The following is an 11,832-nucleotide window of genomic DNA, read 5'->3' as shown; positions in this document are numbered from 1 at the left end:
CTGGATGGGATGAAACCTTTGTCATCACATGGCAGAAGGGCAAAGAGCACCAATACTGATCCCCTCCAGCCCTTTTATAAGGCACTAATCCATTCATGAGGGTAGAGCCTCATGACTTAATCGCTTCCCAAAAGGCCCCATCTCTTAATACCAACACAATGAGTGTTAAAGTTTCAACATGAATTTTGGAGGGGACACATTCAAACCATAGTACCTGGCCCGCTAAGTTACTGTACTCCAGCCAAATGATCCGTTTCTTGGTTTTTCCATCATGGCAAGTTTAATAACACCCCAGGGCCTTTACATTTGCTATTCTTTCTGCCTGGAGCATTTTTGGCCCTTTATAATATCAGTTCAAACATCATTTTCTCAGAGAGGCTTTCCCTGACTGTACTATTTAAAGTTGCTTCCTCCTCAGTCATGGTGTCATCGCCCTATATTGTCTTCACTATATGAAATAACTTTGTTTATTGTTTGTCATCCACTAGATTGTAAGCTCTATGAAAGGAAAGGGATCCTACCTATTTTTGTTTTGCTATAGGCAGAGCTCCTAGATTAGTGCCTGGAACAGAATAACTGTATAGTAAATATTGGATTGAGTCCTGGTATTAAACACTAGTAGCTAATGTCGGTCATATGTAATAGTACCGTCATGCCTCACTTAATGATGGAATGTTTTGAGAACTGCATTGTTAGGTGATTTTGTCATGTGAAAATCAGAGAGTGTATTTACACAAACCTAGATACCTACTGCACACCTAGACTATATGGTATACCCTTTAAGTCTTATGAGACCACCATCATATATGTGGTTTGTTGACTGAAATGTCATTATGCGGTGCATGATGGTATTTGTAGTTTTGGGGGATTATTCCAGAAAATCTCAGAATATACTCTTGCACTCAACTGTTTAAAAATATGATGACATATATTAAACTATTACTTGTAGCATCTTGATATGCTCAAAGCTGCTCCTAGGTTGCTTCATGTGGAAGGCCCTAATGTGTTAAAAAACCTAGGTCATCCTTAAGAGGATCTTCTAACCAAAGTTGGAAGTTAAAATTTTACTTATTCTTTTTGCATCATTAAGTCTCTTACTTGTAACCTGGGAGATTGACCTTTATTCAAGTAATTGGAAAATGAACAAGAACATGATATAGTGAAGCGTTTACTCAGACTTTCTCTAAGTTAATATTATTTCAGAATTGAAGAGATATGTGACAATATATTTATAGACTATTTTTAGACCTTATTTCGCTCAATAATCTCCATCTTAAAAATTATGAGTTTATGTCACGTTTCCTCTGTGCAAAACCTTGCGCTAGTTCCTTTATGAAGTAGCTTTTACTATAGTGCAAGATATGTGCAGGAACCTGGACTTAGATTGTAACAATATGTTTTCTTTCCTTTTTAGGTATTGAGATTTGCTTTGAACTTTATAATCCTCGAATCCAGGAGATCCAAGTGGTCAAATTAGAGAAACGGCTGGATGATAGCTTGCTATATTTACGAGATGCTCTTCCTGAATATAGCACTTTTGATGTGAATATGAAGCCAGTAGCACAAGAGCCTAGCCAAGAAGTTCCTGTTAATAAGGTATAGATTGTACATTTGGAACTGGAAGTTCAAGTGTAAAATAAGAATCATTTTAATGAAAACTTTAGAAAAATTTTTGCTATGTCTATCAATCTAATTATTCCTTTTTAAAATATCTTTCTTAGCTGAAAGTAAAAATGAAGCCCAAGCCCTGGTCCAAACGCTGGGAACGTCCAAATTTTAATCTTAAAGGAATCAGATTTGATCTTTGTTTAACTGAAGAACAAATGAAAGAAGCTCAGAAGTGGAGTAAGCCTTGGCTTGAGTTTGATATGATGAGGGAATATGATACTTCAAAAATTGAAGCTGCAATATGGGATGAAATTGAAGCATCGAAAAAGTCCTGAGAATGAATTTGATTATTTGCAGAGGATATATTGACTCTCAGAGGATTTATTTTGAGGCCAATTTAATTTCATTTATAAGAACATAATCATTAAATGAATAAATATTCATTGTTTTATTAGTACTTGTAGTGGATTGAATTATGTCTTCCCAGAAATCCCTGAAGCTTGAATTGTGTCCCCCAAGTTTTATGTATTAAAAGCTTAGCCCCCACTGTGACTGTTAAGAGGGTGGGAAATCCTATTACGGTAATTGAAAGGTGGAGCCTTGAAGGGGTGATTGGATGGTAGGACCATGCAGTAGTGAGTGGATTAAAAATGATGGACAGGGGTGTGGTTCTGAGGGCTTTAAAAGAAGAGAGTCTGTCTGGCCCTCTCTCTGCTCTCTCTGCTTCCACCATCTTGCAATGTGAGACTGCTGGGTCACTGTTGCAGCTACCAGATGGACTTTGGACTTCTCAGTCTCAGAAACTATAAGCAATAAATTTCATTTTCTTTATAAATCACCCAGTCTCAGATATTCTGAGATACAAAAAAGGACTAATACAGTACTTTAAAAAATAAAATTAGTATACCAGTTTATTACTTTGGGAAGAGAAATATACATGCTAAATGGCCTCATGTCCTTTCCCTTACAGGAGGTAAAGCTACTATATGAATCAAAGTGTCATCAGAATGCTCTGTGAGCATGGAATCTGAGCAAGGGGAGTGGGTGAGATGATTTTTGTCTTAATAGTGAAATAAATCATAAGTATAGAACAATGCATGATTTAAAGAATAATAAAGTGATCATTCATGCACCCACCACCATGTTAAGAAATAGAACATTAAATAAGATCTAAGAAGACTCCTGTTTATAGTTGTATCCCTTCTGTCTCCCAGATGCAGATTCTATCCTTTATGTTAATCATTCCTTTGCATTTTTTTTTTTTTAGTTTATTACCTACATATATATTCTTAAACAATATATTTACTTTTGAAAAACTATATAAAAATATGAAAGGGCAGTATTGCCATTGTTACATGAAGGCTTCAAGGAGAACATGACAGTCTTTGGGTCATAGTCTGGCTTCAGCTTCCCTGAGAGTTTACAAAAGCTACTTCTGAGGAAGTTCTGCTAAGCAGAAGGCTCACCTCAGGGCAGCTGGCAGGCCTGTGGTGTGGACTGGGTAAATGACGCCTGAAAGAAATGTGGTCAGAGGGAGTAAACTGTATTTTCTGATTCTCAAGAGCATGATGAAGCAAACTTCAGCTCTTAGGACTAGGTCAAAGTGGAGTACATCTGTGGGGTGTTATGAGTGTCCTTGTTGAGCCATGCAGCTGAGCTTAGATTGGAAAGCTGGGATGTAATCACACATGGTACAGACCACGTACTTTGGGCCAGACTCACCTGGGCATGCTGTTCCTCAGGTTAAAAAGACTATGGTACTAGCCCAGGTCTTGAGGAAAGCAACTTTCAACCTGTTTGTCAATTGAATCATGCTGAGATCTGCCCTCTGGTGCCTAGCTATCTTGAGATTTCTCTCTTGTGTTGAGCTGTTCTGGATTCTGTGCTTTCCATTTTATTGGCTACTAACTTGTTCTGGTGTAGCAATCCTTTGGTAGCCTCTAGAGGAAGTATGCTTGGAGGTAAAATTTTTGAGACCTTCCATATCTATCTTATTTGATTGATACTTTTAGAGTTTCAGGTGGGAGATAATTTTCCTTCAGAATTTTTCTTTAACCCACAGATGTGCAGTGTCTAGACCTTCAGAATTTTAAAGGTGTTTTTCCTTTTCAGTGTTGTGCTGAGAAATCCAAAGCAATTTTGATTTCTGCTCCATGTATATGACTTGAAAGTTTGTACAATTTCTTAATCCTCATAGTAATGAAATTTCACATTGATGTGCCTTGGTGTGGGTCTATTTTTAATCCATTGTTTTGGGCTTTTGGTGAGCCTTTTCAATGTGGTAACACATATCTGTCAGTTCTGGGAAACTTAGCATTCCTTGGTGAGTTCCTCTCCTCTGCTTCTTTCTTCCTGAAACTCATTTCTATGTTGAGTATTCAGTACTGGTTATCTAATTTTCTTACGCTGCCCTCCACCCCCATCTCTTTGTTTTTTAGCTCTTTAACTGAGTTTTCCAACTCTTCTTTGCTATTGTATTTTAAAATCTCAAGATGCTTTCTGATTTGTGAAAGTTCTTATTCCTAAGTAGTACTCTTATTTTATATTCTTACCTGTAAATTTGTTCTGTTACCATAGGGTATTCATTATAGTGTTTGTGCTTTTCCTTTTGAAATTGTTTTCCTGCAGCATCTGTTTCCTCCAGATTTGTTCTTTCCGTATTTATTTCTGTTTTCTGTTTTAGAGTTTTCCAGGACATCTGGTAATCCTCGGCTGTCTACTTATGGTTGCATGGGTTACGAAAAAGCTTGGAAAGCCTTGGACTTGTGGGAAGGGTTTGTCTTTAGGGTTATCTGGATGGGCTTATTTTGGGAGTTCGCTCCTCCACACGAATATTTTAGTTAGGTCAGATTCTTCAGAGAAGAGGCTTTCAATCTCCTTCTTGGAGAGATAGAGTCTGTCTTCCAGACAGCAACATTCAGCTGCTTCCTTGATCTTTTTCACTTAAGGTTTTTATATAGCCACCTAACAACTTTTAAAAGGCATCATTCCCTTATTTAGATTATTTAGATTATTCAAAATACAAAAAATTTTTTTGGTGGCTGGCCAATATGGGGATCTCAACCCTTTGACCTTGGTGTTATAACACCATGTTCTAAACAACTTTGCTAACCAGCCACCCCAAAATAAAATTGTCTAACAGGAGCTCGTCTCCTGTATTTTTCTTCTCTTTATCTTGTCGGAAGATAGCCATCTAAGCTTGCTCATTTTTCACTTTGATAACACACTTTATCCTTCTTGGTAGAATGACAGATGAACGATAATACATTTTGAGATCTAAAGCAGTGCAGATGTATGATCAGCTCATAAGTACATGTGCTCAGAAACATCCAACCAGTCATGTTTTTCACTCAGATTATCTTTATTTTTATTTATTTAATTTCTTTTCATGGCTGGTTGGTATGGGGATCCCCACATTCTAACCAACTGAGCTACTGGCTAGCCCCAGTTTATCTTTAAAATTCTTGTGAATCTTCCTCCAGAAATAAAGCAAATCTTAATACATTAAATGTGCATAGTATAAAACATTTTTATTGTGTTAAGATATATATAAAACAAAATTTGCCATTTTGGCTGTTTTTAAATGTACAATTTAGAGGCATTAATTAGATTCACAATGTTGTGCAATTATTACCTCTATTTCCAAAACTTTTTTATCACTCCAAACAGAAACTTCATAACCTTTAAGCAATAATCCCATTCATCCCTTCCTCCCAGCCCCAAGTACCTCTAATCTACTTTCTGTGTCTATGAATTTTCGTATTCTAGGTACTTCTTGTAAGTGGCATCATACAGTATTTGTCCTTTTGTGTCTGGCTTATTTCACTTAACATAATGTTTTCACGATTTATCCATTATTACACTTCTCGCTGTGTAAGAGAGACGAAAAAAGATTACTCAAAGCAACATGAATGCAATGAGAGCCTGAAGGGGCTGCATCTCAGCAACTCCTCTGTTAGAAGGAAGAGACTGGATAGCAGCCCCGAGTCAGTTTTTGCTTCAGTTTTTATTGAAAAGACAAGGAAATTACAGGAAAAGAACAGATGGTTAATCAATAATAGTAAGAACATACAGAAATTGGCTATGTAACAATCTTCATCCAAGCATGCATGGTTCAAAATAGTTTAAACAATATACCAACAAAAGAGTCATAAATCTAAGCTAAGAAACATGCAAAAGAAACAATAAGACAATCATGAAAGTGCCTGACTTCTTGAGAAACTTACAGAAATAGCTTAAAGCAAAATGTGGAAAAACCCCCATGTACTAACTAATGTAGCAAAACGTCCTTGGAAATCTTAACTCACAAGTTTTTCCATTTAAGCTTTGTTGTATTAAAGATTATTGCCCATAGAACAATCCCTGTTCTGTTTCAGTTGTCTTGTTCACATTAAAGGCTTTAAACCTGAGTTTCCTTCTTACAAAATCTTCCAATGAACCCATTATGTTAACTATCAGTGTATATAATCCGTCACCTACACATTGATTAGAATTGATTTGGTGGGCTCTTGCCCCCCGAGCTGTAAGCTCTTGCTTCCTGTCCCATATATGCATTACCTAAAAAACTCTATCTAATAATCAAATAGGAATCACAATTTCTAACCCTCTACAATACATGTTGTAGCATTTATCAGAATTTCATTCCTTTTTACAACTACATATTCCTTTTTATGTATATATCACATTTTGTTTATCTGCTGATGAACACTTGGGGTGTTTCTACCTTTTGGCTATTGTCAATAATGCTGCAATGAACACTGACATGTAAGTATGTGTGTGAATCCCTGTTTTTAAATTCTTTTGGGTATCTTTTAGTGGAATTGCTAGATCTTGTCATATTTTATGATTTTCCTTGTAATTTCTTCTTCGATCCAGTGTTTGGTTGTGTGTGTTGTTTAATTTCTAACTATTTATGAATTTTTCAGTTTTCCTTTTGGTACTGATATCTAGCTTCATTCCATTGTGATGAGAGAAGATACTTTAAATTTATTGAGAATTGGTTTGTGGCCAAACATGGTCTGTCATGGATATTGTTTCATACACACTTGAGAAAAATGTGTATTGTGCTATTGTTGGGTGTAGTGTTCTATAAATGTCTATTAGGTCTAGTAGTTTTATACTGTTAAGTTCTCTATTTCCTTACTGATCTTCTCTCTAGATGTTGTATCTATTTTGACAACCAAGTATTGAACTTTCCAACTACTATTTAAGAACTATTTCTTCTTTTAGTTCTGGTATATTTGGGTGGCTCTGTTGTTTGGTGATTATAATTGTTATATCTTCATGATAAATTGACTCTTTTATCAATACATATTGTTCTTCTTTGTTTCTTATAACAGTTTTTGGCTTACCGTCTATTTTGTCTGACACTAGTATAGCCATCCCTGCTCTCTTGGTACTATTTGCGTGGAATATCTTTTTTCATCCTTTCACTTTCAATATATTTGTGTTTTTGGATTAAAGTACGTATCTTTTAGACAGTATATAGCTGGGTCATGCTCTTTTTTTCTTTTTCTTTTTTTTGGGTACATTTTGCTAATCTCTGCCTTCCGAGTGGAGAGTTTAATCTATTTACATGTAATTACATTTACAAGTAATTACTATAAGGGAGGACTGACTTCTGCCATTTTATTCTTTATTTCCTGTATGTCTTACACTTTTTTGGTCCATCATTTACTGCTGCCTTTTGTGCTGATTTTTTTGGTAGTGGACCATTCTAATTCCCTTCTCACTTCTTTTTGTGTATACTTGTTAGATGTTTTCTTTGTAGTTACCATGGGGATTACAGTTAACATCCTAAATTTATAACTAAATTTAATCTAATTTGTGAATTGATGCCAATTTACCTTTAATAGCATGCAAAATTGCTACTCCTATAAAGCTCTACCTGCCCCCACCCCCACCATGTTATTGATGCCACAAATGACATCTCTATATATTGGATATATATATATATATATTATATATATAATATATAAAATATATTTAATTATTTGTAAATATTCCAGTATATGCTATTGAATATCTTAATTTCTCAAAGAAACTCTTCAGCTTTTCCTCCCAGGCCTTCGCTGGTCTATTGTTTATTTTGACCATAATCCTTTGATCAGGGGGTGTTTGTGGATTGTTAGAACTAACTCTACTCTTTTTTCAAACAATGCCTGCTTTCTGTCTTGAGTTCCAAGATAGGTGAAACAGAGATGAGTACTCTGTGTCAGTCCTTCAAGTAGCCCCCAGACAGGCTAGAATAGACATAAACAAGAATGTTTATATAAGGTCTGCTCCGCTTTGTCTGGGAATGGAGACCAGTGTCCAACACTGCGAATACAGCTGCTATCTTCAGGACTACTGTCCCACTAGGGAGGGTGTGGGGGAAGGGCAAGCAAAAATGTCTTACAGCTTTTCTACCATTTTAAAGTTGCCTTTTTCTTGATCCACCATTTGCTTGGTTGCCATGAACTTTTCACTGTTTCCCAGAGTTCTGACAAGTTGGTTGTGACTTCCTGTTTTGTTTTTTGGGTTTTTTTTGCAGCTGGCTGGTACGGGGATTTCAAACCCTGTTTGTTTTTCAGTGTTTCTGTGGGAGGTCAAGATCTTGGATTTGCCTCTTCCACCATGTTGCTCAAGTGTGTGTGGTTTTCAAACTGTCATTTAGTGTTGTGATGGGACAATTATGCGCTTAAAAGGAATAACTCTGAGTTTTTTGTATAACTCACAGAGTTCAAAAATTTAGAGGATTCTTCCAGTAGAAGGATTAGAAAAATAATATATTTAAGTTTTAATTTTTCAGGAATAGGCCATTCTATGCCCCTTTAGAAGGGCTCTTATGTGTTGGATACCGTGCAAGGCATTTCATGTCTGTTAATGTTCCCAACAAACTTGTGAGGTAGGCATCTCTATTCTATTTTCCAAATGAGATAGCTTTATTTATTTTTTTAAAAAAGATGACCAGTAAGGGGATCTTAACCCTTGGTTTGGTGTTTTCAGCACCACGCTCAACCAGTGAGCGAACCGGCCATCCCTATATAGGATCCGAACCTGTGGCCTTGGTGTTATCAGCACCGCACTCTGCCGAGCCGAGTGAGCCACGGGCCGACCCCCAAATGAGATAGATTTAAAGAGGTAAGCAGCTTTGTCTAAAGTGGCATATGTGGTGAGGCTGCTAAAACTCACGAGTGTCTAAGTCAGAACTCTTTTACAATCAGTTTTTAAAAAGTCTCCAGACTAATTATCAGAATATTAGGAAGGTAAGGGAGGGGTGTTAATATTTTTTAAAGCTCCCCATGTGATTATTAACATACAGTTAGGTTTGTGAACCACTGCGCTTAAAATCCTGCCTGCTATAGAAACAGCAGAATTGAAGTGAAATTGAAGGCAGGTCAATTTGCTCCAAATTATCCACTTAACCAAAATGTCCAGGGGATGTGTTTGATCAAGGGAGTAGTGTGACCAACTTGTCCTGGTTTGCCCAGAACTTCCCCAGTTTTAGCACTGAAAGTCCTATATCTTGGGAAATCCCTCAGTCCTGGGTAAACCAGCATGGCTGCTCACACTATAAGGCAGTTATTTATGAAATTTGGTGATCTGTAATAGCATTTTATTATTATTTAAAAACCCCAGACGTTTCTAAAAATTAGATCAGAACAGGGAAGTGTTTTCCTATGTATGTATGTATACTTTTTGATCCCTCTTCAAAATATGTTTGCTTATTCTTTTTTCTGCCAGTTCAAATCTACTGTGAGCTCCTGTAGTTTTCATTTCAGTTATTGTACTTTTCAACTCCAGAATTTTAATTTGCTTTTTTTTTTTCCTTTTTGTCTTTTTCCGTGTCCGGCAACGGATCGCAACCCTCAGTGTCGCCCCCGTACCGGACCGGGACCAGCAACGGGATCGCAACCCTCGGTGTTGCTCCCACACCTCGCTCAGCCAGTGAGCGGGAACTGGTCTGTATGTGGGATCCGAACCCTTGGCGGGAGCGCCGCCGCGCTTCCCAAGCGGCGCACTATAGCAGTGCGCCACCGGGCCGGCCCTTAATTTGCTTTTTTAAAAACAATTTATCTTATTGATATTCTCTATTTGATACAACATTCTCATCATCGTATCTTTCTTTACTTCTTTAATCATAGTTTCTTTTGGTTCTGTGAACATGTTTACAGTGGTTACTTTAAAGTGTTTTTCTGGCTGGCCGGTTTGCTCAGTTGGCTAAAGTGTAGTGTTATAACATCAAGGTCAAGGGTTCGGATCCCTGTACCGCCAGCCACTAAAAAATAGTCTTTTTCTGATAAATCTGACATCTGGTTGCTCTCACAGGAAGTTTGTTGCCTACTTTTCTACTGGTATATGGGTCATACTTACCTATTTCTTTCCATGCCTCTTTGTATGGCAAGTGAATGTTTAACTTATAAACTAATGGACAGTTCTCAAAAGTGGTTATTCCATTTTTCACTTCCATCAACAATATATGAGTGTTTCAATGGCTTCACATACTTACTAGCATTTGTTGTCTTTTAAGGTCATTCTAATGGATGTGAAATAGTATATTATTGTGGTTTTGATTTGTATTTCGGAGAGAACCTTAGATATCAAACACTTTTGCATAAATTTCTAATTTTGATGAAGTCCAATTTATACTTTTTTTTTTTTGTGACCAGTAAGGGGATCATAACCCTTGGCTTGGTGTCGCCTGCACTGCGCTCAGCCAGTGAGCGCACCAGCCATCCCTATATAGGATCTGAACCCACGGCCATGGCGCTCCCAGTGCCGCACTCTCCCGAGTGAGCCACGGGGTCGGCCCCAATTTATACTTCTTAAAAAAATTTCATGGTTAGTGCTTTCTGTGTCCTGCCCAAGAAATCTTTACCTACCCCAGGGTCAAAGATACTCTCCTGTTTTTTCTATAAGCCTTTGTTTCTGAGTTTTATATTTAGGTCCATGATCCCTCTCCATTTTAAACTGGTGTGTATGTGTGTTGATGTGTGTGTAGAAAATGAGATAAGGGTCAAGGCACATTTTATTTCATAAAGATATCCAGTTATTCTACCAATATTTTTATAAGGACTTTCCTTTCCTAATTGAATTAACTTGGCACCTTAGTCAAAAACTGTACATGCATAGGTCTATTTCCTGGACACACTATTCTGTTCCACTGATATTCTATTCTTATCCTATAGCACACTCTCTTCATTACTGTAGCTTTATAGTAATTCTTTTTTTTTGTCCTTTTTGAGACCGGCCACACCACGCTCAGCCTGTGAGTGCTGTGAGCGAACCGGTCAGTCATCCCTATATAGGATCCGAACCCGCGGCCGGAGCGCTGCTGTGCTCCCAGCGCCACACTCTCCCGAGTGCGCCACGGGCTCGGCCCTTTATAGTAATTCTTGAAATCAGATAGTACAAGTCCTACAACATGTTCCTTTTCAAGATAGTTTTTTCTGTCTTAAGGTCTTTGGACTATATTATAAAATTTAAAATCAGCTAGTCTATTTTTAAAATGAAAAAAATGAGAAAAAAAAAAGCCTAATGGAATTTTGATAATGATTGCTTTAAATCTGTAAATCTGTTCAGGAAGAATAGACATCTCAACCAAAATTGAGTTTTCTAATTCTAAATATGATATATCTCTCCCTCCATTTAGGCCCTGTAAAACATTTTCTCAGCAAAGTTTTGTAGTTTTTACTGCATAAGTCTCGCATATCTTTCTATAGATTTGTTCCTAGGTATTTGATGTTTTTTGCTGTTACTGAAAATATTGTTTTTAAAATTGAATTTTCTCATCAGATCCCTAGTATGCCCTGGCTTTGATTCTTGTAAGATCTTGCTAAATTCACTTATTAGCTCTGGCTGATTTTCTTACTCTTTCTGTAGACTGCATAAGGTTTTCAATGTAAACAGTCATATCATCTGTGGATAATTGACTGTCTTAACTCTTGTGTTTCAATGTGTGTGCCTTTCTTTTTTTTTGACTGATTCTACCACTTTGTCCTCCAGAACAATGCTGAACAGAAATGGTGAGAACAGACATCCTCGCTTTAGTATTTCACCATTATGTATGACGGTAGGTATAGTTGTTTTTCACAGATGCCCTTTATCAGACTGAGGAATTTATATTCCTAGCTTGCTGAGAGGTTCTGTACTGTGAAGTTGTGCTAAATTTTGTCAAACATTTTTTCTATATTCATTGCGATGATTGGTTCTGTAGTCACTGAGATATAGGTATTCTCCTTC

General features: G+C 37.0%; 1 protein-coding gene across 1 annotated transcript in view; it reads left to right on the top strand.

Annotated features, from left to right (window-relative positions):
* MRPL19 (mitochondrial ribosomal protein L19) overlaps positions 1 to 2,065 on the top strand; it is an 8,158-nt gene extending 6,093 nt beyond the window's left edge. The window contains exons 4-5 of the mRNA XM_008590173.1: positions 1,384 to 1,596; positions 1,722 to 2,065. Coding sequence (XP_008588395.1) covers positions 1,384 to 1,596; positions 1,722 to 1,943 — 435 coding nt within the window. The 3' untranslated portion in view covers positions 1,944 to 2,065. The remainder of the gene's footprint in view (positions 1 to 1,383; positions 1,597 to 1,721) is intronic.
* The last annotated feature ends 9,767 nt before the right edge of the window (positions 2,066 to 11,832 follow it).

Source organism: Galeopterus variegatus, unplaced genomic scaffold (genome assembly GCF_000696425.1).
Source record: "Galeopterus variegatus unplaced genomic scaffold, G_variegatus-3.0.2 Scaffold5903, whole genome shotgun sequence".
In the NCBI taxonomy this organism is placed as follows: Eukaryota; Metazoa; Chordata; class Mammalia; order Dermoptera; family Cynocephalidae; genus Galeopterus; species Galeopterus variegatus.
The sequence above is the reverse complement of the archived record's forward strand: the minus strand, read 5'-3'. Positions and strand labels throughout refer to the sequence as shown.